The sequence below is a fragment of the Marmota marmota genome, unplaced genomic scaffold (assembly GCF_001458135.2).
Source record: "Marmota marmota marmota unplaced genomic scaffold, marMar, whole genome shotgun sequence".
Classification (NCBI taxonomy): domain Eukaryota; kingdom Metazoa; phylum Chordata; class Mammalia; order Rodentia; family Sciuridae; genus Marmota; species Marmota marmota.
In genome coordinates, this window is record NW_026000057.1 from 13,242,537 (window position 1) to 13,265,544 (window position 23,008).

At 33.1% G+C, this 23,008-nt stretch overlaps 1 protein-coding gene across 2 annotated transcripts; it reads left to right on the forward strand.

Annotated features, from left to right (window-relative positions):
- The first annotated feature begins 3,039 nt into the window (after positions 1-3,039).
- Tdo2 (tryptophan 2,3-dioxygenase) lies at positions 3,040-21,552 on the forward strand. 2 transcript variants are annotated; one of them, XR_007351356.1, is made up of 13 exons: positions 3,040-3,199; positions 3,392-3,497; positions 4,442-4,532; positions 8,443-8,513; positions 9,629-9,756; positions 10,994-11,180; positions 12,402-12,509; positions 15,148-15,259; positions 17,336-17,393; positions 18,663-18,742; positions 19,026-19,114; positions 19,251-19,341; positions 20,982-21,157. XR_007351356.1 is itself a non-coding variant. In XM_015484514.2 (12 exons), exons 1-12 carry the CDS (start codon positions 3,165-3,167, stop codon positions 21,133-21,135), a joined length of 1,221 nt encoding a protein of 406 aa, XP_015340000.1. In that variant the 5' UTR covers positions 3,040-3,164; the 3' UTR covers positions 21,136-21,552. The 2 variants fall into 2 exon arrangements, 1 of the variants encoding a protein (XP_015340000.1); XM_015484514.2 differs by lacking the exon at positions 19,026-19,114 and having other exon boundaries at positions 20,982-21,552.
- The last annotated feature ends 1,456 nt before the right edge of the window (positions 21,553-23,008 follow it).

Here is a 23,008-nt window from a genome sequence, read left to right on the forward strand (position 1 = left end):
ATGTGGTATTCCCCATAAGTTCCTATGTGAGACGATACAGAAACATTCAGGGGCAAATTAATTGGTTACAAGAGGCATGACCTAATCAATGGCTTAATTCACTGGTATGGATTAAGTGTGTGATAACTACAGGCAGGTAGGGTATGCATGGAGGAGGTGGGTCACTGGGGTATGCACTTTGTTCCTGCTGGGTGGATCTTTCTTTCTACTTCCTTGTTGCCATGTCCTGAGCATCTTTCCTCCGACACACCCTTCCACCATGATGTTCTGTCTCACCGTGGGCCCAGAGCAATGGAATCAGCCATCTGAGGAATGAGACTTCTGAAACTATGAGCCAAAATAAACTCTTCTTCCTCTATGTTGTTCCTGTCAGATCTCTTGGTTACTGTGACAAAAAGCTGACTAAAACATAGTCCTTTCAGAATTATCTCTGGAAAACAGGATCATTTATCCACCGGACTGCTCCTCTGGGCAGGTTTCTGGGACTGTTGTGACCTGTTGAGTAGGAAAAATTTGGACAACTGGGTTGGTGGGGTTGCATTTTAGCAGTTACAATACATTAGGGGTAGATGAAAGAAGAAAATGTACCTAATACAATAGATTACAAATGATTTTTGCAGAAATAAATATTGTGATGGCTAAAAAAAAGTAGTTTTTGCAAATTCCTATTTACATTCCAATTTAGCCCCAAGACCAGTTTCTGTTAATTCTTCTCTGCTCTATTCTCATGAGCTTACTTCTGTTCTATAGCATATCCTTAAGAAATCACAAGGATAAAAACATGAGATGAACATTTTGGTTTTAATGGGCTTAATTTATTTTTCATATTCTTTTGATACTTTTACTGCATATCTGAGGAAAAAAGTTATTTTATCTCTTACCTTTTCAGTGGTTTTACTTCTGAAACAAATTAGATGGTTTCTGGGGACCATTTGAGCCCAGAATTCATTGTGATTTGCATTCTTCAAGCTAGATCATCAACCAGTCTTGCTTCTAGCATATTACTTCCATAATCCATCTGTACACAGAGTTAGTGCATGTGGATATATTATAAAAAGTTTAGAAGATTATTGGAGATCATTGCCTCTACTCATATTTTCTTTGGAGTCTGTTAGAATGCCTGAGGTTTCTGATTAGATTTGCTTCTATGAGTTAAAGTGCATTTTCACAATGTCTGTGGAAGATATCCATTATAGGGGCTAAGGGTGTAGCTCAGTGATAGAGAGCTTGCCTAGCACGTACAGGACTCTGGGTTCAATTTCCAGCAATAAAGAAAAAAAATCAGTATATGAAATGTACTTGGAACAGTAGATATTATTGTTTAAAGAAGTTTAAAACATGATCATGAAGAAAAATCTCCAAATTTGAGGTACACATCAGATTGACAAATTGGGTTCCAACTAAAAAAACTTCCGTATTGCCTAGATAATTACCAGAATATAACCAATCATAAATTTGATAATGCTTGCAATGACAAAAATTAACAGGAGTGCATGTGCTGGAGAGGCTGTCTTTGTAGTTATAAAAGCACACCACTAAACTAATATCACTTGGGAGATGCAAGTAGAAAGCTACTTTTTAAAAAGGCAAGTTATTTTTTTTTCCTAGAATATCCATTTCTTTCTAATTTATAGGGGAAAAGCCAATTTCCTTATTAGTTTCACCATTTTGTTTACCAATAGGGGAAGAGCACTTCTCAGCTCAAAAGGCTTAAGGAGAGTGCAATAAATTATTTAGCTCTGTTCTTTAAAAGCACATACCTACTTGCAAAACCAAATGGAGAAAGAGGGACAATCAGATATTCTCTGCTTTCAAAAACTGTGGCCCAGGACACCAGAAAAAGGAACAGTGACGCCATCCCTTTCCCATGTAAGTTCCTGTCCCATGTGCAATCAATTACCAGGGTCTGAAAATCCCAAAGGAATTATGACTGGTGTAGGATATGATTTTGATGATTTCCTGCTTCTCTTATAGCATTTTTATGCCGTTTATTCGACAATGTTTACACATTAAAATGATAATTTATTATACAATGATACAAATCAACACTTTAGGGTATAACAGGATCTTCAAAATTACAATTAATTCGAACACTTTCATTACCTTTTCTTGAGGAAGTTGATAGGTACAGAAGTTAATCAGGTTTCCCCATATCACACAGTAAATGGTAAGGTCAAGACTAGAAATGATGTTTCTGACTTTGGAAAAGTGGAAAAGTACCTATCATTTTAGGGGTGGGGAGTAAATAGGAAGTGCTGTCTCCGAGGACAGTTCTTAGTGAGCAGCAGCCAAGGCAGGCTAAGGTCAAGGCTAAGAGCTTCTGCCCTGATGTGAGGGTCCCTGCAACAATTCTTTAGAGCTTTTAAAAAAACAAAGTAAAAAAGACAAACAGGATGAAATTTAGCTCATTGTTTCTAGAAAGCATTTTTTTATTGCTGACATTGTTTCAAATTGTGGACCCACAGCTATTATTGTTTTAAAATTCTCTATAGACAATGTGTCCTGATGTGGATGACTCCTATTACCTGTCATTGGTGTGACAGGATGAAGCAATCCACTTCAATTACAGTGCAATGTGTTGAGAGCTTAACTGCTCCTAATTATTAGAGGAGATTTTGGCCAGGATAACTCTGATAATAAATGCAAGTGAGCTCTGAGCAGGTACTAGCCTCTGTTGTAGAGTGCTTTCTTTTCCCCAGAGACATTCAAATTCAGTTATTGGCTTAAGATTCAAAAGAATAAGCAAATATGAAAGAATAAATAAATACTTGTTTCTTTTTTATAATCTGATCATCATTACAAACCCTAACACTACACCAAATTGTTACTTGAAACTGAATGAATGTTTTTTTTAAATTGGACTATTGATTTATTTAAATTTATTTTTTTCACTTTGAAAATAAAAGCAGAACTTAGCAAATCAGGTGATTAAGTTTGGCAGAATAGCTGCTGTACTAGCAAACAAATTGTGCCCAATAAAAGTCCACTCTGAATTTCCCTCTCTGTACCAGTAGAAACGAGAAACTAGCTGGGAATATAAGAAGAATGCTGATTGGCTGGGTCACAGTAAGCAGGATGCATAAAAGGCAGCTGTATAACATCTGGGTAGGTCAATGATACGGTCCATCTAGACTCAACTCCCTGCTCTTCAGTGTCTTTTTAACATGAATGGGTGCCCATTTTTAGGAAACAACTTTGGGTAAGTATTGACCTATATTCTAAGCGGAGTTTAGCTCTTACAGGTGCCAGGTATGATCATCTTTAATCTCAGAATTTAAAGAGAATTGAAAATTATCACCTTTCTTAAATTAGAAGTTTAATCACTCAATTATTAGTTAACTGTGTTTTCTCAAGCTCTGTTTTTTTTTCTCCTCATTTATTAAATCCACAGATATGCTTTTAAAAATCTATCTATAGAAAGCAGTGAAGAAGACAAATCACAAGCTGGTGTTAATAAAGCCAGCAAAGGGGGTCTCGTTTATGGGGACTACCTGCAGGTAAGTGGCAGGGTCCTAATGATATTTCACTTCCAGTGTTAGGTTCTAAATTCTGCTATATGACTTTGTTTTTCATGCATCATCAATAGACCAGACTTAAAGATACCTTCTTTTCATGAAAATTTATGCTTTTTCAATTTCTGATTGAAAAAAAAAAAGAGATTCTAGATGAAAAGTCACCTCTCTGATAGAGGTGTAGTAAAAAGCACAGAATCCAGAATCTGGGCAGAAGAGTATAAAAGATAAATTGCAGTTTAGATAACAGGCAGACATTGCACAATGTAGATAAATAAGACGTGGTCAATGAATCTCAACCTAGGTAAATGGAAGTGCATCTCAAAAACGAATTATTTTTATAAACTCTCTTCATAAAGGAGAAATATAAAGATCAGTGAGAATCTTCTTGAAATCATTAGTAAATAAAAGAGAAATCTCAAGTCTCAACAAGTGAGGTATGTGGATATTATTCTGAGCTAAATTTCATCCTGTTTGTCTTTTTTACTTTTTTTTTTAAAGCAAAAATAAGGGACTTTGATGCTTTCATCAATGGGCTTCTAAGGATGAACTGATAAAGAATGTTAAGACTGATTAGTAGAATAAAAGAACAAAGGACAGGAAGATGTAGTCAGCTAAGCCAGTTGTCAAGCTTTTGTCACACTCCCATCATGAGACATGCAAGATGAGACTTCTCAGTGATGTTATAGCACTTGTTATGACAAAGTTCTACCAAATCAAATTTTTCTAAGGACAAAAATCCCAAATTCAACTCACTTCTTATGATGAAACTTCCTACATTCATTTTTTTGAAAGAAACTAGATTGGTTTCTGAGAATCTGGGACTTTGGGGACCTTTTCCAGAGTTATACTCTACTTCTTATTAAAATTGATTAAAAAGACTCAAGTTCTGTAATTCTAAAATCAGTCTTCCTATTTTTCATTTAAAGTTGGATAAAGTTTTGAATGCACAAGAACTTCAAAGTGAAATGAAAGGAAATAAAATCCATGATGAACATCTTTTTATCATAACTCATCAAGGTAAGTTGCAAAGGGCTGGACAATATTTGTTGGGTATTTATTATTGAAAATGAGGACAGCTACCATCTTTTATCTAGAAGATAGTGAAAGATCAAGGAGTTGTTTTTGTTATTGGTGCTTGAAAATATTTTGCTGACAGATTAATTCTCATAGTATCCTTTTGGGACATCACAATAGTCATTTTTATGTCCCTTCACTGCTAATTGAGTCAAATAGGACTTCAGTTTTATCCTTAACTCCAAGGGGACTTTTCATCGTTTGGAATTTCACAAAGAATCTGCAAGTTAAGATGGTGCTATTTCTTGATTTGTAACATTAAAAATCTACTTTCAAGAAATAAATCATTCAAATTTATTGCAGATTTACATAATGTTAGAAAAATCTGGTACTGGGCAAAAATGTGAATCTATTATCAAATGTGTTTATCCTTTCTGTATTTCCAGTTTCTGAGCAGCAGTTTTAAGGAGTTATAGACTTTCTAAATTTGGAAGTTCCCTGCACTCTGAAATTGTATGCAAATTTCCATGAATATGTATCTTAAAGAGTTCTATGACACAAGATATCACGAACACTTGCTCTATGATTGTCAGTGCCATAATACAGTCCTGTATCGACCAGGACCCAGTAACTCATGCTTGTCCATGTCCTATGTCTACACATCTTCCCCTTTCCTACGAATTCATTGTGTTCTTCTCTCAAATTGGTGCTTGCCTCACTGGCCGGTTAAAATGGCAAACTCTGCCAAGTAAAGAAACTAAAGGTGTAAAATAGTTGGTTTTATGTGTTTTAATCCTGTTTTTATATGTATGTTTTTACTAGTTGCTTATCCTAACACAAAATCAATAGGAAGCCAGGCATGGTGGTCCACACCTGCAATCCCAGAGACTTGGGAATCTCAAGCAGGAGGATTTTAAGTTTGAGGCCAGCCTCAGCAACTCAGGAAGAGACTCAGTAATTTTGTGAGACCCTGTCTCAAAATTTAAAAATAAAAATACAAAGCGCTGGCAATATTGCTTACTAGTAAAGGGCCCCTGGATCCCTAATACCAAAGGGGGGGGAAATCAATGAGAGAAGAATCATGGCATAGTATCACAAACTTGGAATTCAGAATCTATTTAGAACACTATCTCTACTATTATATGACCTTAATCAAGTTGCTTAGGTCTGAGAACCTCTTTTCCCCCCATCAGTAAAATGGAGAGAATAATTGTATGTTCCCATTATAGAAATTCTAGGAAAATGAAATAGATCATGTTCATTAAGCAATTAGCCTGAGTTATAGCACATAATGAGCATGCAATGAATGGTGGCTATCATTATTTGAAAGGGACACTTTCCTTCCACCCTTAAGTATAGTATATAGGCAGTAGGTTATGGGACAAGCCACCTGCAAGGTGAGACCTGAAAAAGGGATACAGAAGATAAATAATCTTATCAATAAATATTTTCTCTTTACCCAAACATGAAAATAAGATCCCCCATATCTCCTTAAACATAGATTGAGATTATAACTGGATTTTCCCATTATCATAGAAACATATCCCTTATCAATATGATAGAGCTAAATAGAATGCACCAGAGACATCTAAGATAATTGACTTCAGTGGTCACTAATTATTACATTGACTATTTAATTAATTTATTTGTTATACAATTACCCAGTATTTATATTATGTAAAACACTGTGCTAAGTACTGAGGAAAAATATTAGATGAATATGACAAAATCTGTACTTTCTAGGTACTTCGAGTATTATGGGTAGGATAAGTTAATGGAGAGAACCATTTTTGCTTATCCTGGATAGTCTAGTGACACAAAGGATTCAAAATGTCTCCAATTTCCATCATGTTACTACGAGCCTTAATATTTTGAAACATAGGCTTATGTGTAGGTGTTTAATTGATCATTGTACAAGTGAGTCAACTTAAGTTAAGAAAAATTAAGATTTCCACCCCACTTACAATTGTTAATAACTTCCAATGCATTGATTCTAACTGTGCTTCTTCCAATACCCCTTGCTCTGTCATTTTTGTTTTTTATTCATTTTATTATTTTTTAAATACATGACAACAGTGGAATGCATTACAATTCTTATTATATATAGAGAGCAGTTTTTTGTATCTCTGTATATAAAGTATGTTCATGCCAATTTATGCCTTTATACATGTACTTTTTTGCATTAAATTCTTAATACACATATATAACACAATTTTTCATATCTCTGTTTGTATATAAAGTATGTTGACACCCAATTCAAGTCTTCATACATGTACTTTGTATAATGATGTCCATCATATTCCACCATTCTTGCAAATCCCTGCCCCCTCCCTTTCCCTCCCACCCCTCTTCCCTATCTAGAATTAATCTAATCCTCCCATGCTCTCCCTCCCAACCCCACTATGAGTCACCCTCCTTATATCAGAGAAAACATTCTGTATTTGTTTTTTGGGGATTGGCTAACTTCACTTAGCATTATCTTCTCCAATGCCATCCATTTACCTGCAAATGCCATGATTTTGTTCTTTCTTAATGCTGAGTAAATTCCATTGTGTATATATGCCACTTTTTTTTATCCATTCATCCACTGAAGGACATCTAGGTTGGCTCCACAGTTTAGCTGCTATAAACATTGATGTGGCTGTGTCCCTGTAGTATACTATTTTTAAGTCCTTAGGGTATAGTCCGAGGAGAGGAATAGCTGGGTCAAATGGTGGTTCCATTCCCAGATTTCCAAGGAATCTTCATACTGCTTTCCAAATTGGTTGCACCAATTTGCAGTCCCACCAGCAGTGTATGAGTGTACCTTTTTCCCCACATCCTCGCCAACACTTGTTGTTGTTTGTCTTCATAATAGCTGCCATTCTGACTGGAGTGAGATGATATCTTAGAGTAGTTTTGATTTGCACTTCTCTGATTGCTAGAGATGATGAGCAGTTTTTCATATATTTGTTGATTGATTGTATATCTGTCATTTTTCTTTTCTTTTTTTGAGAGAGAGAGAGAGAGAGAGAGAGAGAGAGAATTTTAATATTTATTTTTTAGTTTTTGGGGGCAGACACAACATCTCTGTTTGTATGTGGTGCTGAGGATTGAACCTGGGCATGCCAGGCAAGCACACTACCACTTGAGCCACATCCCCAGCCAGGTCATTTTTCTTTAATGACAATTTTATTGTTGTGGTTCCCCATGAAAGGGGAAAACAAATTCATTCAGAAGGTCCTGCTTAAATCCTCCAACAGAGATACTTTGACAGAACTCTGGCTTAAGCAAATGAGTTTGATCAGAGAAGATGTACTGGACAATGATGAATCAATTGCTGTGAAGTTGCCCCTGGAATTATCCTTAGGACTAATATAAAGCTTTGTCATTATCATTTTACCACAAACATCTGGTGACTTTCCCATTTGTCCTGTGCCTGTGAATTGCTAGATTTTTTTTTTTTTTTTGCAAATAAACAGAACAGAGCATTTTAAGTAACTCAACCTTAATTTTTCAACTTTACTATCCTACACTATTCCATTTAAGTTAATGATTATTAATTTCTCACCTTGTAATTGAAGTTGAGTATCACTGCTTTTTCCCTGCATGCCTGTGGCTTCCACATAAGAAGTGAGAATTAGGTTGCATGCTATGTTCTAAAAGACCTAAACAATATTTTGGTTAAGAGGAACTAGTGTAATAATAGTAAATATAAAGTATATAGGTAAAAGGCCTGACATATTAAAACAATCAATAAATGGAGGCTATTATAATGTTAACATTAATATTTATAGCCTAAATGGGTCTATATTGATATTGATTGGTTTTAAAGTTATATTTTCATTTCTTTTCAATATGTTAAATGTATCTTTTATATAATTATCGTCCAAGAGTTTCTTGTAATTTTCAAATTGAGATTTTTTTTTAACAGCTTATGAACTCTGGTTTAAGCAAATCCTTTGGGAATTAGATTCTGTTCGAGAGATCTTTCAGAATGGCCATGTAAGTTATGACATGATATTCTTTGGAAAAATGTAGAAATTATTAATGTGAAAAACTTAATATTAAAACCACTTTTTGATGATTTATTTTTTAAAAACACAGTTTAGACAGTATTTTTTTCCCCAGAGGAGACAGTTTAGACATATTTCCCTGTAACATGGCTTTAAGATTCAAATTTGAGTTTCTAGTGCTTAGAACTTAATAGTTTTCTCTTAAAAGCTAGGGGGAATGAAAAGAAATTACAAATAAGCAGAAAAGAGCAAAAAAAAATTCACACATAATTCTACACAGAGCTGACTAATATAATAATTTTGCTATGGTTCTTTCCAGAACAATTAATATTATATAGTAATACTGGAAAATTAAAAAAAAAAGTCAAGTTTCAAAGTATTGGCAGGTGACCAGGCTAACTAATAGAGATCCTTTAATTAATAGGCAGTGGGTTTGTATTCTAATGAATAGCAGCTGTGGGAATGTAGGAGCAATAATGAGGAAAGTGGAAAAGACAGAGGAGCAGGAAGCTGAGGAAGAGCAGGAAGAAGGTAAAGGGAAGAAGAGGAGGAAGGGTAGTGGGAAGAAAATGACAAGGAGAACAAAACAAGTGAAAGGCTGGCAGGGCAGTGCTTCAGGGGAAGGCAGAAGTTCCAAGTGCAGTTTCCCACGTTCTCAAGCCCTTTCAGGATAGTGCCCAGCAACAGGAAAGACAGCACACATACCAGACAGCACCCTCTCAGGATACGAGTGCCATTCCCAGTTTTATCTTTGGTAACTTCTGCTTTCTCTGAAGAGCAGATTTATTCACATGTTACTTAATCCTTTCCTAGAAGTCCGCATTGACCTTTCTTCTTTGAAGCAAAAATAAAAGAGAAACTTGTTTTGGAATCAGTGGGAGTCGTATTCCAGAATTTATTTCTACTTTACTTCCATGTACTTTCTGTTTATTCTAAAGAAATAGAAAGAAAATTCTGATCTTGCAGAATTTCTGTTAGTTCAACATATATTCTGGCACATTTTAGTTCTAACTTTCATCTTTAATATCTACATAAAATCAATAGGATGCATCGTCATTTAACTCTACTCTGCATCTTCTCAGAGTTTTATATCTTCACCTCCAGGTCAGGGATGAAAGGAACATGCTCAAGGTTGTGACCCGGATGCACCGAGTGGTGGTCATCCTCAAGCTCCTGGTGCAGCAGTTTTCTGTCCTGGAAACAATGACAGCCTTGGACTTCAATGACTTCAGGTGTGCACCTGTGGGATTCAGAAAACAACATAGTAGGGTTTATGTGACATGAGGAACCTGTTCTGCTGACACTTTAAGGATTTTGAGATCTTTAATCATAAAGCATTTGGAAAATTATTAAAATATTTTATGACTCATTTTTTACTTGTGAAAATAATATGATCAATTGGTTTCAATGTATCATTGTGTGCCATATTTTTTCCAAAAAGCATTTTAGATGATTTAATAAATGGCTAAAATAGTTAACAAAATATGTATAGTTAATTTAAAAATCAAAATCTGAAAATACAAGAAACAGTAGTGATATATATAAAAACATGTCAATCAAAGTGTTATAACTTATGTATTGAGCCACAAATTTTAGCTCAAAAATTTCAGGCAATTATAGCTGTGTGTGTGCATATATGTATGCTTTTTCTCGCCAAAATTAGAAAATTTTTCTCCAGAAATTTACTTTGAGTGCATTATATCTTGTAATGTGCAATGTCCCAAACATATTTGACAATCAAAGGAGCAGTGGTAGAATTCTTTGTGATAGATTAAAAATTTTATTTTCAACATCAGTTAGGTGAAGGACATTTATAAGGATATAAGAGTTTGGGGGTGATTTTTAGGGAGTTAGTAGTCACATTTTTATATTTCCTATTTTGTACTAGGCTGTATCTTATTTCTTTAATGTCCATTATCACAATGATGCTTACAATAGTACTAGAAAACAAGATGAATGATAATATCCAATAATGTAACTCATAGAAAGGATTAAATAATACTTGTAAAACATCTTTTAGCATTGTAGAATGAAACAGTTGCCTATGGTCTACCTATCTTTATCTTAGAAAAAATTAGCAAACACATACATGCACACACACAATTACTAGTATATATGTACATACACACAGACATATATATGCACATGTATACATACATATATATAGATACGTGTGTATATAGTATTCAATATATTTATGTAAATTTATATAATACATAGTATCATATATTCCAAACTATATATTATACATAGTGAAATATATCTGATATTTCACAAATCTACAATCTGTCTGACTTCAAATTGATTGACAGCTCATTTTCCTTATTTCAATAATGGCCCAATCATAGGTACAATTCCAGGTGGTTCATGTGTCTGCTCTTGGTATTATGCTGACAGTCCCTCACAACAGAAGAAACCATTGCAGTGATTTATACTGCTAACCCATTTCCCTTCTGCATTTATTCTCAGAGAGTACTTATCTCCAGCATCAGGCTTCCAGAGTTTCCAGTTCCGACTATTAGAAAACAAGATTGGTGTTCTTCAGAGTATGAGAGTCCCTTACAATAGAAGACATTACCGTGATAACTTCAAAGGAGAAGACAATGAACTGCTGCTTAAGTCTGAGCAGGAGAAAACACTTCTGAAGCTCGTGGAGGTACAGGCTCATATACTGCTTGTAAAGTTTAATTCAATGCATCTAATTGATTTAGTGTCTGCCACATCAGAATTTTAAAATTCATATCAAATAGGGATACAATCTTGGTATATAAGGAAAGAATAAAATTTCCCAAAATGCTAAACTTCTAAATTCAATTTATTATAATTTTGAAAATATCAATACCTTTTTGGGAAATCCAGAAATTTTTAAAATCAAGTGTATGTATGTTAATATTTAATAACCTCATGTTATTAAAACAATACCTTTAAACATCCTTGCTGAGCAACTTTTAATCAGCTGATTTTTAGACTGGGTATGAAGAATTGTTCAATAAATTTTATTCTAAAATATAATGTAATAGGAAATTTCCATTTCTTAATTAAGTTTAATTACCAAGAACATACTCTTCAGAGTTTTTTCCCTTCATATCCAAATTCCCTAGGGATATCTACACCTAGTCTTCAGAAATTATTAATTTGATTCTTCATAAGTAAATTACTAAATAAGAATTGTACTATTTTGAATTCTTTCACAAAGCCTTTTACTTTGCAAATTAAACTTTTCTCTTAGTGAATTATACTCTCCTTATTAATCCCCTGGATGTTATAAATGTGTCTAGATTACTACATTTCTATGTATTATGATATAATGGCTTATAAAGATGGGGACAAATTAAATCACAAAGCTATTTTCAAAATTAAATGTAGCTTAAATGATAATTCACAGGTGTGCAAAAATTCATTTTTACTTTTAGATTACGAAGTCTTGTGGAATATAAAAATGATTGGATGTTTTTTTAAAGTTGCTAAGTATACTATAGTCCTGAAATGAAAAGAGATCATATCCTTATGCTTTCTTCAGTTCCTAAATCATAAACTGCTTTTTTATATAAACCAGAATATATCATTAAAACAATGTTTAGATATGTTCATGGATTTCTAGCAGAATATTGGGACTTTTGTAATAAGGTATTTCTTAAAAAAAAGAGTAGATATTATTAATGATGATTGTCTTAATGATTAAGAAAATGAAATATATCAATTGCTCTTTCCTAAGAGAAGAAATTGGAGAGCAAGGAAAATATTTACAAATAAACCTGTGGCATGTTTTTTTAATTATGAATATTTCTTGTTTTGATTTTATAAATGATAGTTACAATGTATTTTAATTATTTTAAATGTTACTGTGTATTAACCTAAAAAATAATATTTACTTAAGGCATGGCTAGAAAGAACACCTGGTTTAGAGCCACTTGGATTTAACTTCTGGGGAAAGCTTGAAAAAAATATCATCAAAGGCCTAGAAGAGGAATTTATAAAAATTCAGGTATTTATGATGCCATAAATATAAAGACAGCTAATATAAATTTATTATAGAAGGAGAATTAAGAGTTTAATATTTTCTTGCTATTTCCTTAAGTTTTCATTTTTTTCTTTCACAAATGTATCTTCTGGGCTATATTACATGATTAATTAAATTTTCTTCATATGCAATAAAAATCCACTAAATAAAGACACTAAATTTTGTGTGTGGTGAAAAGCTGAGTTTAGTAGATTTTTTCAATTTCAATTGAAAATTCCAAATTATGATTAATTCTAGGCACAACTAATCAAACAAAGAAGTAGTCAACCAAATATATTTAGCCATTTAACTTCAGATTTTTCTTATAATTTGCCATGTTCTTTCTTTTGACCAGAAATAATTATTTCTGCTTTAAAAATACTGTTGATTCTTCATTTCCCTCAAGTTGCAAATCTCTCATCCTCTTTTCATGACTAAATTTCTTAAAAGAGTTGTTTAAATTCTCTATCTTGATAGATTGTATCAGAATAGTTCTTAAAAAGTGAACTTTGAAGTCATACTGCATGGGTTCAAATTCCACCTCCACTGTGGAACTGTGTGATAGTAAACACGTTACATAACCTCTCTTTGCTTCAGTTCTTATTAGTAAAATAGAGGAATCTACCTCACAGAATTATTGTGGGCATTCCATTAGATTGACATTTGTAAAGCATTTAGAACAATGGTTAGTTCCTTATCTCCCATCTAACTCTCAACCTACACCTCATAATTCACAAATGGTGTCCATGTAAATAAACCCAATGGCCATTTTTAACATTAATTTTATTTAGCACCCCAACAACACTCAATATCAATGACTATTTATTATTATGAAATAATAATTAAAATAAAATTCAATAAAATAAAATAGTATTTTTAATAAATATTGTTTCCATCCTTATTTTTTCTTTTTCTTTGCTTACTCATATTTTTTTTTTCACAGAGCAATAAATGCTGGGGTTTTGAACACATTGACTTAGATCCTTTTTGTTCTATCGCTGTGTTCTTTCATTAGTAGATCTCTTTTATATCCATGGTTTTAATATCTTTTTATTTACCAATGATTATCTTTTTTACAAATCAAAAAATATAGAGCATTTATCTCTGGTTTGGATATCTCCTTAGACTTCAGATCATACATTTACAATTCTATTTTATATTTCCTCCTGGTCCTCTTAAAAACACACCAATAAAACAAAACTTAGAAAATTGCCCCTTCCATCCACTCTCATACCAATGAGATCCTCTCAAAGTTAATCTCATATAAAACATGTAATTATCAATAGTCAACTGCAAATGATCCTTGTGCCCAACCCCCTGAGCCACTTCCTTAAGCTATTACCAAATTCTACTAATTTTGTCTTCTGCATGACTCTCAATATTTCTCTTTCACCTACCACCATCACTCAAGCAAAAATCGCCATTGTTTTTTACCTGGACTGAGGGGGTAGTATCTCAACTGTCCTGTCTACCTCCTCAGTATGGCTCCACTCCAGTTCATTTTTGATGCTATAGCCTGAGTAACATTTTTGAAATGCACAACTGATCACATCTCCCAATTGCTTAAAGATTTTTTGTGTTTCCCCATTATTTTTAGAATAAAGATAAAAATCCTTAATGTCATCTACAATACTTTCATGATCTCACTTGGTCTAACCACACTGAGCTTATTTCCCTAGCAGAGTCTATTTCTTTGTCTTTACACAATATTTTTGTATGTTATTCTCTGAGTTTAGAATATTCTTCACCAGGTAACTCTGTGCCATTTTTGGGTCTTGGCTCAAGGAAGACTGACTTAGGAAAGCCTTCCCTAATCTCCTTACTATGGGTTACTATGGCACTAATATACTACATAGCACTGTTCATGGTTGCAATTTTATGCTTGGGTAATTGTTCATACCAGATAAGGGTGTGAGATTGGGGAACTCAATTTTTTGCTCACAATTATTATCTCTATCAACTTCACATGAACATTTACTGCATAAATGAAAACTTAATTGACAATAATACCCAGGCAGCCTCTTTTACCACTCTGTGTGTTTGTTCTGATGAAGAGAAGATTATTATATTAGCTTGTTCACCCCCTTTGGTTAATTGAGTTGTAATTAGAACATGTGCAGTGGTCAGAAAAATAAATTTTATTTAAAAAAAAAACCCAATAGATATCAAATGAATAAAAACATATCTAAATTATATGTACAGAATGCAATACTGGATATAGCATGTCAATGGAGTTCATGTTTTACTGACCAAGAATTCTGAACTTTTTCTTAAGCACAATTATTTTAGTTTTATTATAAATAATTGCTATTTAAAATTCAATCATCATTGATCACTTGTTTCTGCAATTTTGTCATCTTGGTTCATTTTCATGATATTTAGGAAGAATAAATATACAATTTCAGATTTTTACATCATTTAAACTTAAATAAACTCATAGAACCAGTGCATGTGTTAAAGGTTCCTTTTCATAAGAAATAATTTCCAAATTGTAATATAAAATGACAATATAAATATTCCAAGTATACTTTTTTCTGAATCTGACAGAATATTTCTCCTAAGTGAAGTTGGCTTAAAAATAAATTTATTCTTAGAGAGTATTAATGTAATATTTTCCATGAAGGCTAAAGAAGAGTCTGAAGAAAAAGAGGAACAAATGGCTGAATTTCAGAAACAGAAAGAGGTGTTACTGTCCTTATTTGATGAGAAACGTCATGAACATCTCCTTAGTAAAGGTAGGTATTTTTTTCCCCCTAAGGTTCCTTTTCCTGGAATGTATAAGTGTATCACAATATAATTTTAGAAGACTAGGAAACTTTACTTGGGGAACATAGAATGAAAATTGCTATTCTACTTATTGGAAATTATAGGAACAAGAATTGGGTAATGTTGTCACTTATGGTTCTATGTTAACATATTTCTATGCCCAGTGTTCAAAGATAATAGCAATATTTTCAAGTATATGCTATACATGAGAGATAAGGTAAATTTAAAGTGTTTTTTTTCCCAAGTAGCTCACAGCCTAAAAGGGAAAGAAAGAAAAAAAAATCATTGCAATTGTACATACTTTGGTAGAGATAAGAGGACACAAGAGCTACTCAGAGTATGAGGATGACTTGGCAGAGATGTTTTCCAAGATGATTTTTTGTGCAATTTATATTGTGCTATAATTTACTGAAACGAATTGACCAGTAAAATCAGTATCCTCATTACTCATTTTTTTCTTGTATTTGTTTCAGTCTATTGTGTTCATTGAATTTTTATTGTCAAGTACCTCAAAACTCAAACCTCAAAACTAGAAATAGACAGTAGAGCCCCATACAGTGGTGCATGCATATAATCCCAGCACCTCTGGAGGCTGAGGCACAATGATTATGAGTTCAAAGCCATCCTCAGCAAAAGTGAGATGCTAAGTAACTCCGTGATACCCTGTCTCTAAATAAAATAGAAAATAGAGCTGGGGATGTGGCTCAGTAGTTGAGTGCCCCTGACTTTAATCCCTAGTATTAAAAAAAAAAAAAGAGTAGAATGAATCTGACATGACTTTCATATGTATGTGTGTGTGTGTATACATACATATACATATATACATACACATACACACACACACACACACACACACACACACCACTTGAATCTCTACATCATGTCCAATCACAAGACTGGGATCCTAATTAGAATAAATGTACTTCATGTTTGTATGAATATGTCAAGATAGATTCTACTGTCTTATATGACTAAAAATAATAAAGAAATAGGCAGAATAGATACAACTTTGAATTTTTATTAGTACAAGGCATAGCAGTGTGTGAAAATAGTTTCTATAAGGTGTAAAGTTGTTATCCTCAGTGTTCTCACAAACCTTGGTAAAGTGTGGAAAATTTTGTTTCTATAATGCAGTTAGTGAAGCCTTGTGTAAGAGCACACAGATGCTTTGATGTGGTCGTTATACTCCTTAAAGCTAAGGAAACTGCTTTTAAGTGAAATGGAGAAAAAAATTTTAAAATGAAGACAGGAAAGTTCTTGTTTAATTTTTTGAAAGGCAATAACCATACTATTTCACATGGAAAATATATTTTTCATGAAAGTTAAGTAATTTCTTCCATACCAGGTTTTCCTAACATTGAAAGATTGTGAAATGGACAAAATTATGCTATGTGAATATATAACTATATACAATGAATTCCACTTTTAGAAAATTTTAGTTATAGATGGACATAATACCTTTATTTTATTTGTTTATTTTTTTAATGTGGTGTTGAAGATCGAACCCAGTGCCTCACATGTACTAGGCAAGTGTTCAATCACTGAGCCACAACTCCAGCCCAAATTCCACTTTTAAGTATAATTGAAATACACCTATCTCAAATACACACACACAAAAAAACAATAAATAAATAGAAGGAAGGCCAGTAGAGTAGGGGAAGGGGTTCAGTGGTAGAGAGTGGGGAGGGAAGGGGAAACAATGGGAAATGAAATGGAACAAATTGTGTTATATGCATTTATCAGTGTGTCAAAATGAACCTGACTATAATGTATAACTATAATGAACGAATAAAATGTATAAATGTGCTTGTATTGTATATGTACAATCTTTAGTTTGCCTTTTAGAATTCAATATTCAAATAATTTTTTGAATGATAATGTTTTCAAATTCAAGCAAGGGATGAAATATTTAAGCTAAAACTTACAATGTTTTCTAATAGCATATCAACCATTTTAAAAAGTTAATATCATTATCTAAGGTAATAACACCATATTAATATGACTGCCCTAAACTACCATTTAAATTACAATTGTGTATCTTGCAGGTGAAAGACGACTGTCATACAAAGCTCTCCAGGGAGCATTGATGATATATTTTTACAGGTAAAGACAAATGAATAGCTTATATATTATAATTATAGTTTAAAACAGTAATTTAATTTTTGAAGAAAACAAAATAATTAAATTCTATTTTTAAATTTTTACATTTAAATGGCAAGGAATAAAATTATAACTTTATCTCTGCAGCAGGTCTCTTTCTTTCTCTCTCAAAGTATTTTATGTTATTAATTGTCCTAACAGGCTAAAATTCAATTTTTTCTGAGAAACTCAGTTACAAAATATATTCTATCATTAAATAGTGTTGCTTGGTTATTTCTGTTTTATAAAATGAAAAAGAATTAATGAAAACATTTTGTTAACCATTGTTCTACTTATTCAACAATTTCAGATAATTTTTTAACTGTCTAAAATGTTTTAAGTGTTCCTTAAATGTCCACATATTCCTTCATGTGTGTGAAGTTTCCATCCGAATCATCCATGTCAAAAACAGGGTAACATGCTAGCAAAAAGGATTCCAATACTTGTATTTTCAGGATGTTTTGCCACCTCATATTTTTAATTTTTCTTTTAGAACTAAGGATAAAATAAAAGACCTCACTCGTGCTAGGCAAATACTCTACCATTCAGCTTTTTTCTCAGCCTATTTTATTTTCTATTTCGAGAGGATCTCACTAAGTTGCCCAGGGTGGACTTGACCTTGGCATTCTCCTGCTTCAGCCTCCTGGGTACCTGGGATGACTGGCATGCTCCACCATGCCTGGCTCTTTTAATTTTTAATATCCTCTCAAATCTGTTTCTTCAGAGTGTCAGCATAAGCAAAACCTTTAAGCTCTTTTCCTAAACTGGAAATACATATATATGATTGAAACTTAGATGTCCTAAGTAAAAAATGCTCTGAGAAAGTTGAAGGATTAGGTGAAAATGAGAAAACAAATATAGGAAATAAAAAGCATTTTTGTGTGTGTTTTGTGTGTATGTATTTCCTAGAAGCTTTTGACCTGTACTAGCTGGGAAATATGACATAGTATAAATATGTTTCTTTTAATTAGAATCTATATTCTTCCTGGTTGTTTTGTGTATACTTCTGGAACTTTCTAGATTTCAAACAAATACTGCAAAGTGAGTATTGTTATTTCCATTTTTGAGATGAAGAAACAGAAACCAGGAGAATAATCCTATTAGGCAATAATAATAATCCTATTAGACAAATATGACATTGCTGCCAGGGCCAACTTATTAATTATAAAACTCATACATTCTTAAGCCATGAATTTTCTTGGGTAGATATCTTCTTATTATTTTCTCCTTTAGGGAAGAGCCTAGATTCCAGGTTCCTTTTCAGCTGCTGACATTCCTTATGGACATAGATAGTCTCATGACCAAATGGAGATGTAAGTCCTCCTTCTATTCTCCAATTCATTCTGATTGGTTACTCAATCTTTTTGAGGGTTCAAGAAAATGTTTCAATTTTATAATCAGAAAAAAAGTGAAGTTTAGGTCAAATAAAATATTGTAATATTTAATAGTAATATGCTTATCTTTATGTCAATGCAATTTTAAAATATAATTTTAATTATCTTTATTTTTTGAGTGAAAATAGAGACCCATAAGGCAAAATTGGAATAGACTCATGAAAGTCATTATGTGGTCTTGCCCTTTGTATTCTTTTCACAGGCTAACTACAATGATGGATGGAGTGAAATGCATGTAGCCTAAACTATGTGGGGTGCTAGGCAACCTTACTGTTTCACTGGTTCCCACAGGTGAACCTCCCATATGGCTAAGTGATTACAAGTGTCAGCCTTTCCTCAGAAATAATCATTATCAACACTTGTTTTGAGAACATGGTGAACTAATGGCAGAAAAACATTCATGGAGTAAATTTGTGTGTTTGCCTAGATAACCATGTGTGCGTGGTGCACAGAATGCTGGGCAGCAAAGCTGGCACTGGGGGTTCCTCGGGCTATCAGTACCTGCGCTCAACCGTGAGGTGAGTGGGCCTAGGGGGTTCTTCTCATCTGGTGGAAGTCACCAGTCCTTTGTTTCTCCATATCTATGCCCATTAGCTAGGAAAAGTCATTTGTGTTTGTTCCTGTCTAAACTGCTAAAAACACATTTGTAGTTATATGATTATATTCCTGCTGATCCTTCGAACGTAATTGTGTAAAATCCTCAATTATGAAGCTTCACTCATTTGGTCCAGTGATGAAAAGGAGCGTTGCTACCCAGGGCTGCATGATTAGTGAGAACATAAAAGAATTAATAGTCTTTTTGTCCAGGAAGAAAAGTCTTCAATTCATTCTAGCTCAATCTTTAACTACACTAAAACTTTCATCACTAACTCCTCTAATATTTTCTTGGTCAGATAAATAACACAGCTAGACTAGTTCCTTGTTTCCTGATACGACTCTGTTTTATATTGTGAAGCTACTTTCAGCTACTCCAGAGGGTTCTTTTTCCACAGTCTTTACAGAGAAAGAGGTCAATATTTATTGAGGTCTTAAAACACATTGAGCAGGTTTTAAGACAATTGCCTTCTTATTTTATTTAACATGCTCATTATTATAGATAGATGTATACTATACGCACACAGATACACCTAAAAATGAGGAAATAGCTCTGTGGAAAAGAAGAATCAGCTCAATAAGTTAGACATTCACATTTTTGTCCCTGCATTTTTTTTTTATAGTACGTTGCTTTTATCCCGAATCTTACTACCTGATTGGCTGATTTATAAAATGCACAGGTTGAAACTGTGATTATACATTTTATGTATTTTCATTTTCCATGGGAATAACTTCTGTATGCATGAAATACTAGTTGTCTGTAGAAAATTAGCACATACGTCAGTAGGTGCTGGGAATAATGAACACAAATAGTAGTATTTCTAAGTGTGTTATCATCTCATTTAATCTTCAAAACGACCTGGCCAAACCAAGGGATTGTTTTTTTTCATTTTACAGTTAGTAACTGGAACACTGATGTTTAAACACCAAGTCCAAGGCCCAATGGGTTGGGGTGACAGAACCAGAATTCAAACCCATGTTTATTTGACTTCAAAGCAAATATCTTTGTCTATAAAAGTGCAACCATTAAAATAGTTCACTAAAGAATGCAAAAGCAATTTTAACATAAAAACCACTTCTATAGACATTTTAATCAATCCAAGAAGGTATTTTAGTTTTATTACTCTGTTCATGGCAGTTACAGGGTGGCTCCTTTTGCAGTTGGGAAATACTCTTCCATGAACAACCAAGAATGCATGCTTTTAAATATATCACTTTGTGTACCATCCTTTAAAAATAGGAAATAAGAACACACCCTTGTCCTTATAATGGTAGCATGAAAGTAATGACTCCAGATTTTCATCTGTATCACTCTGGGCTTAATCTACTGAATATATAATATTGTTTTATGAAAATAATCTTTAGATATGATTTCTAAACTAAGTAATCTTAATACTAAATACTACATAATAACTAATATGATACATATGACATATATAACATGCAATATGTGGTAGTGAATATTAACTGTTTAATGAAAAATATTTGAGGAAAGAAATTTGGGGGTGCAAATTTTAAATATTTCACGACAACAAATCTAACACACCTATATATGTTTTTTCAGTGACAGGTACAAGGTGTTTGTGGATTTATTTAATCTTTCAACATATCTAGTTCCCCGACACTGGATACCAAAGATGAACCCAATCATTCATAAATTCCTTTACACAGCTGAATACTGTGACAGCTCTTACTTCAGCAGTGATGAATCAGATTAAAGTCATCTGAAATATCATTGAATAATTTTATCAGTCTATATTTTATTTTCTACATTTTCATGAGCATGAAGAGTCTTTTTAATGTAATATTTTTGTATACATAGTTTTGCAGCATGGTGTTTTGATTAAATTCTGGAAAAGACTTTATTACTTCATGTTTGTAATGATAAGATTTAACCATTAAAATAAGAAATAATTGCGTTAAATTGTAATATTGTACACAGGTGTTTTCCTATTAAAAATTCAGTTTCTCCTGATACTTTCTTTAATGTAATCACTGAATATCATCATTCTGTTTACCTCATACTTCATAACTTGTAAACCAGCTTTTTCTGATATTTTATGTAATAAGTGTCATTCTGTACAAAATTAATTCAAACAAAACTTCAAAAATAATAAATTTAGTCTTTTGTTGTATATTATTTTTGAAACATTGTTTTCCTTAACATTCTTGATAACCTATAACAGACATTTACCTGACACTTGTCTAGAGGGGATCCATTGGACATTTAGTCCATTTACTCACAGAACTCAAAAGAGTCTGGAACTGGATTCATTTTCTGTCATGGGATATTCCTGGAGACCTTGGGAACTCTTTGTATCTTCTATGTGGATGTTAGCTCTAGTCTTTCCTGTTGGAAACCACTTCCTTCCTCAGGCTGTGTCCCAACTCTCAACCATTTGGACCATAACAGAGCAATAGTGTACCGTTCCCCAGCTCCAGGGCCCATGGTGTGGGAGATACAGTCAACTCTAATATACAGCAAAATGTTCTCCCAAAGAAGAATGTTCTTTCCAAAAGAAAAGAGATGTAAACAGACTAAATAATGACCTCATTCAAATCTAATTCAAAATATTAAATTAATCATTATTTTAAACTTATTGATTTGGTGATTACATATCATATATGTTTTCATTTTCCTTTTTAAATTTTGTTCAAATATTGACAGTATTCAGTTAAATTTATGTTACGGGAAGTAGTATATAATTTTATCAAAGGAATCTAAAAGGTACATCAGCCAGGCACAGTGGCACACGCCTGTAATCCTAGCAGCTCGGGAGGCTGAGACAGGAGAATTGCAAGTTCAAAGCTAGCCTCAGCAACAGTGAGGTGCTAAGGAACTCAGTTCCTATCATTTGATATTCCTGGAAACCATGGGGTAAATAAAATACAAAATAGAGCTGGGGTTGTGGCTCAGTGGTTGAGTGCCTCTGAGTTCAATTCCTAGTAGCAAAAAAATAAAAAAAAAATGAAATGTATATCAATTTTAATGTACATGGATTATCTCTAGCAAGAGCAAGCAGTAATTCTTGATGGAACAGAACTATTCTTTGATCTCAATTACAAGATTTTTTTTCTTAAAAGGATCATATCCTCTAAGTTTGTCTTTAAATTATTTATTAATTTGACCATACCCATGAGTTCTGCATCTGCAGATACAAGCAACTGCAGTTTGAAAATATAAAAATATTTTTCATCTGTATTGAACATGTATAGTTCTTCTGTTGTCATCATTCCCAAACAATATAGTATGACAACTATTTGCATACCTTTTACCTTGTACAAGATAATGAGGTAATAAAGTGTGTTATGGATCTATGCCTAATAACAAGAACTATCAAAACGCTCTTCCAGGACCACCATCTTGCATGAAATGTTACCATAACTCTGTACAAAAGTACTTCTGTGAGGACATTTGCACAGTAACTGCCTGTTAACCTTGGACTGATGCCTCCTTTGTTACTGACTGGTAGCCAAGGATAATTGTTTCAAAGCAATTTAATCTTCTTCCTTTTACCTCTAAAAACCCTTGTTTTCCTTTGCCCCTGAAGATATGCTCACACATCTGCCCATTACAATTTCCATTCCTGA

Excerpts from the sequence above, each read along its gene's own strand:
- Tdo2 (XM_015484514.2), top strand. The coding sequence starts at position 3,165 with ATGAATGGGTGCCCATTTTTAGGAAACAACTTTGG. Across the intron at positions 8,514-9,628 it reads AGATCTTTCAGAATGGCCAT|GTCAGGGATGAAAGGAACAT; the intron begins GTAAGTTATGAC and ends CTTCACCTCCAG. Across the intron at positions 17,394-18,662 it reads TTGATGATATATTTTTACAG|GGAAGAGCCTAGATTCCAGG; the intron begins GTAAAGACAAAT and ends TTTCTCCTTTAG.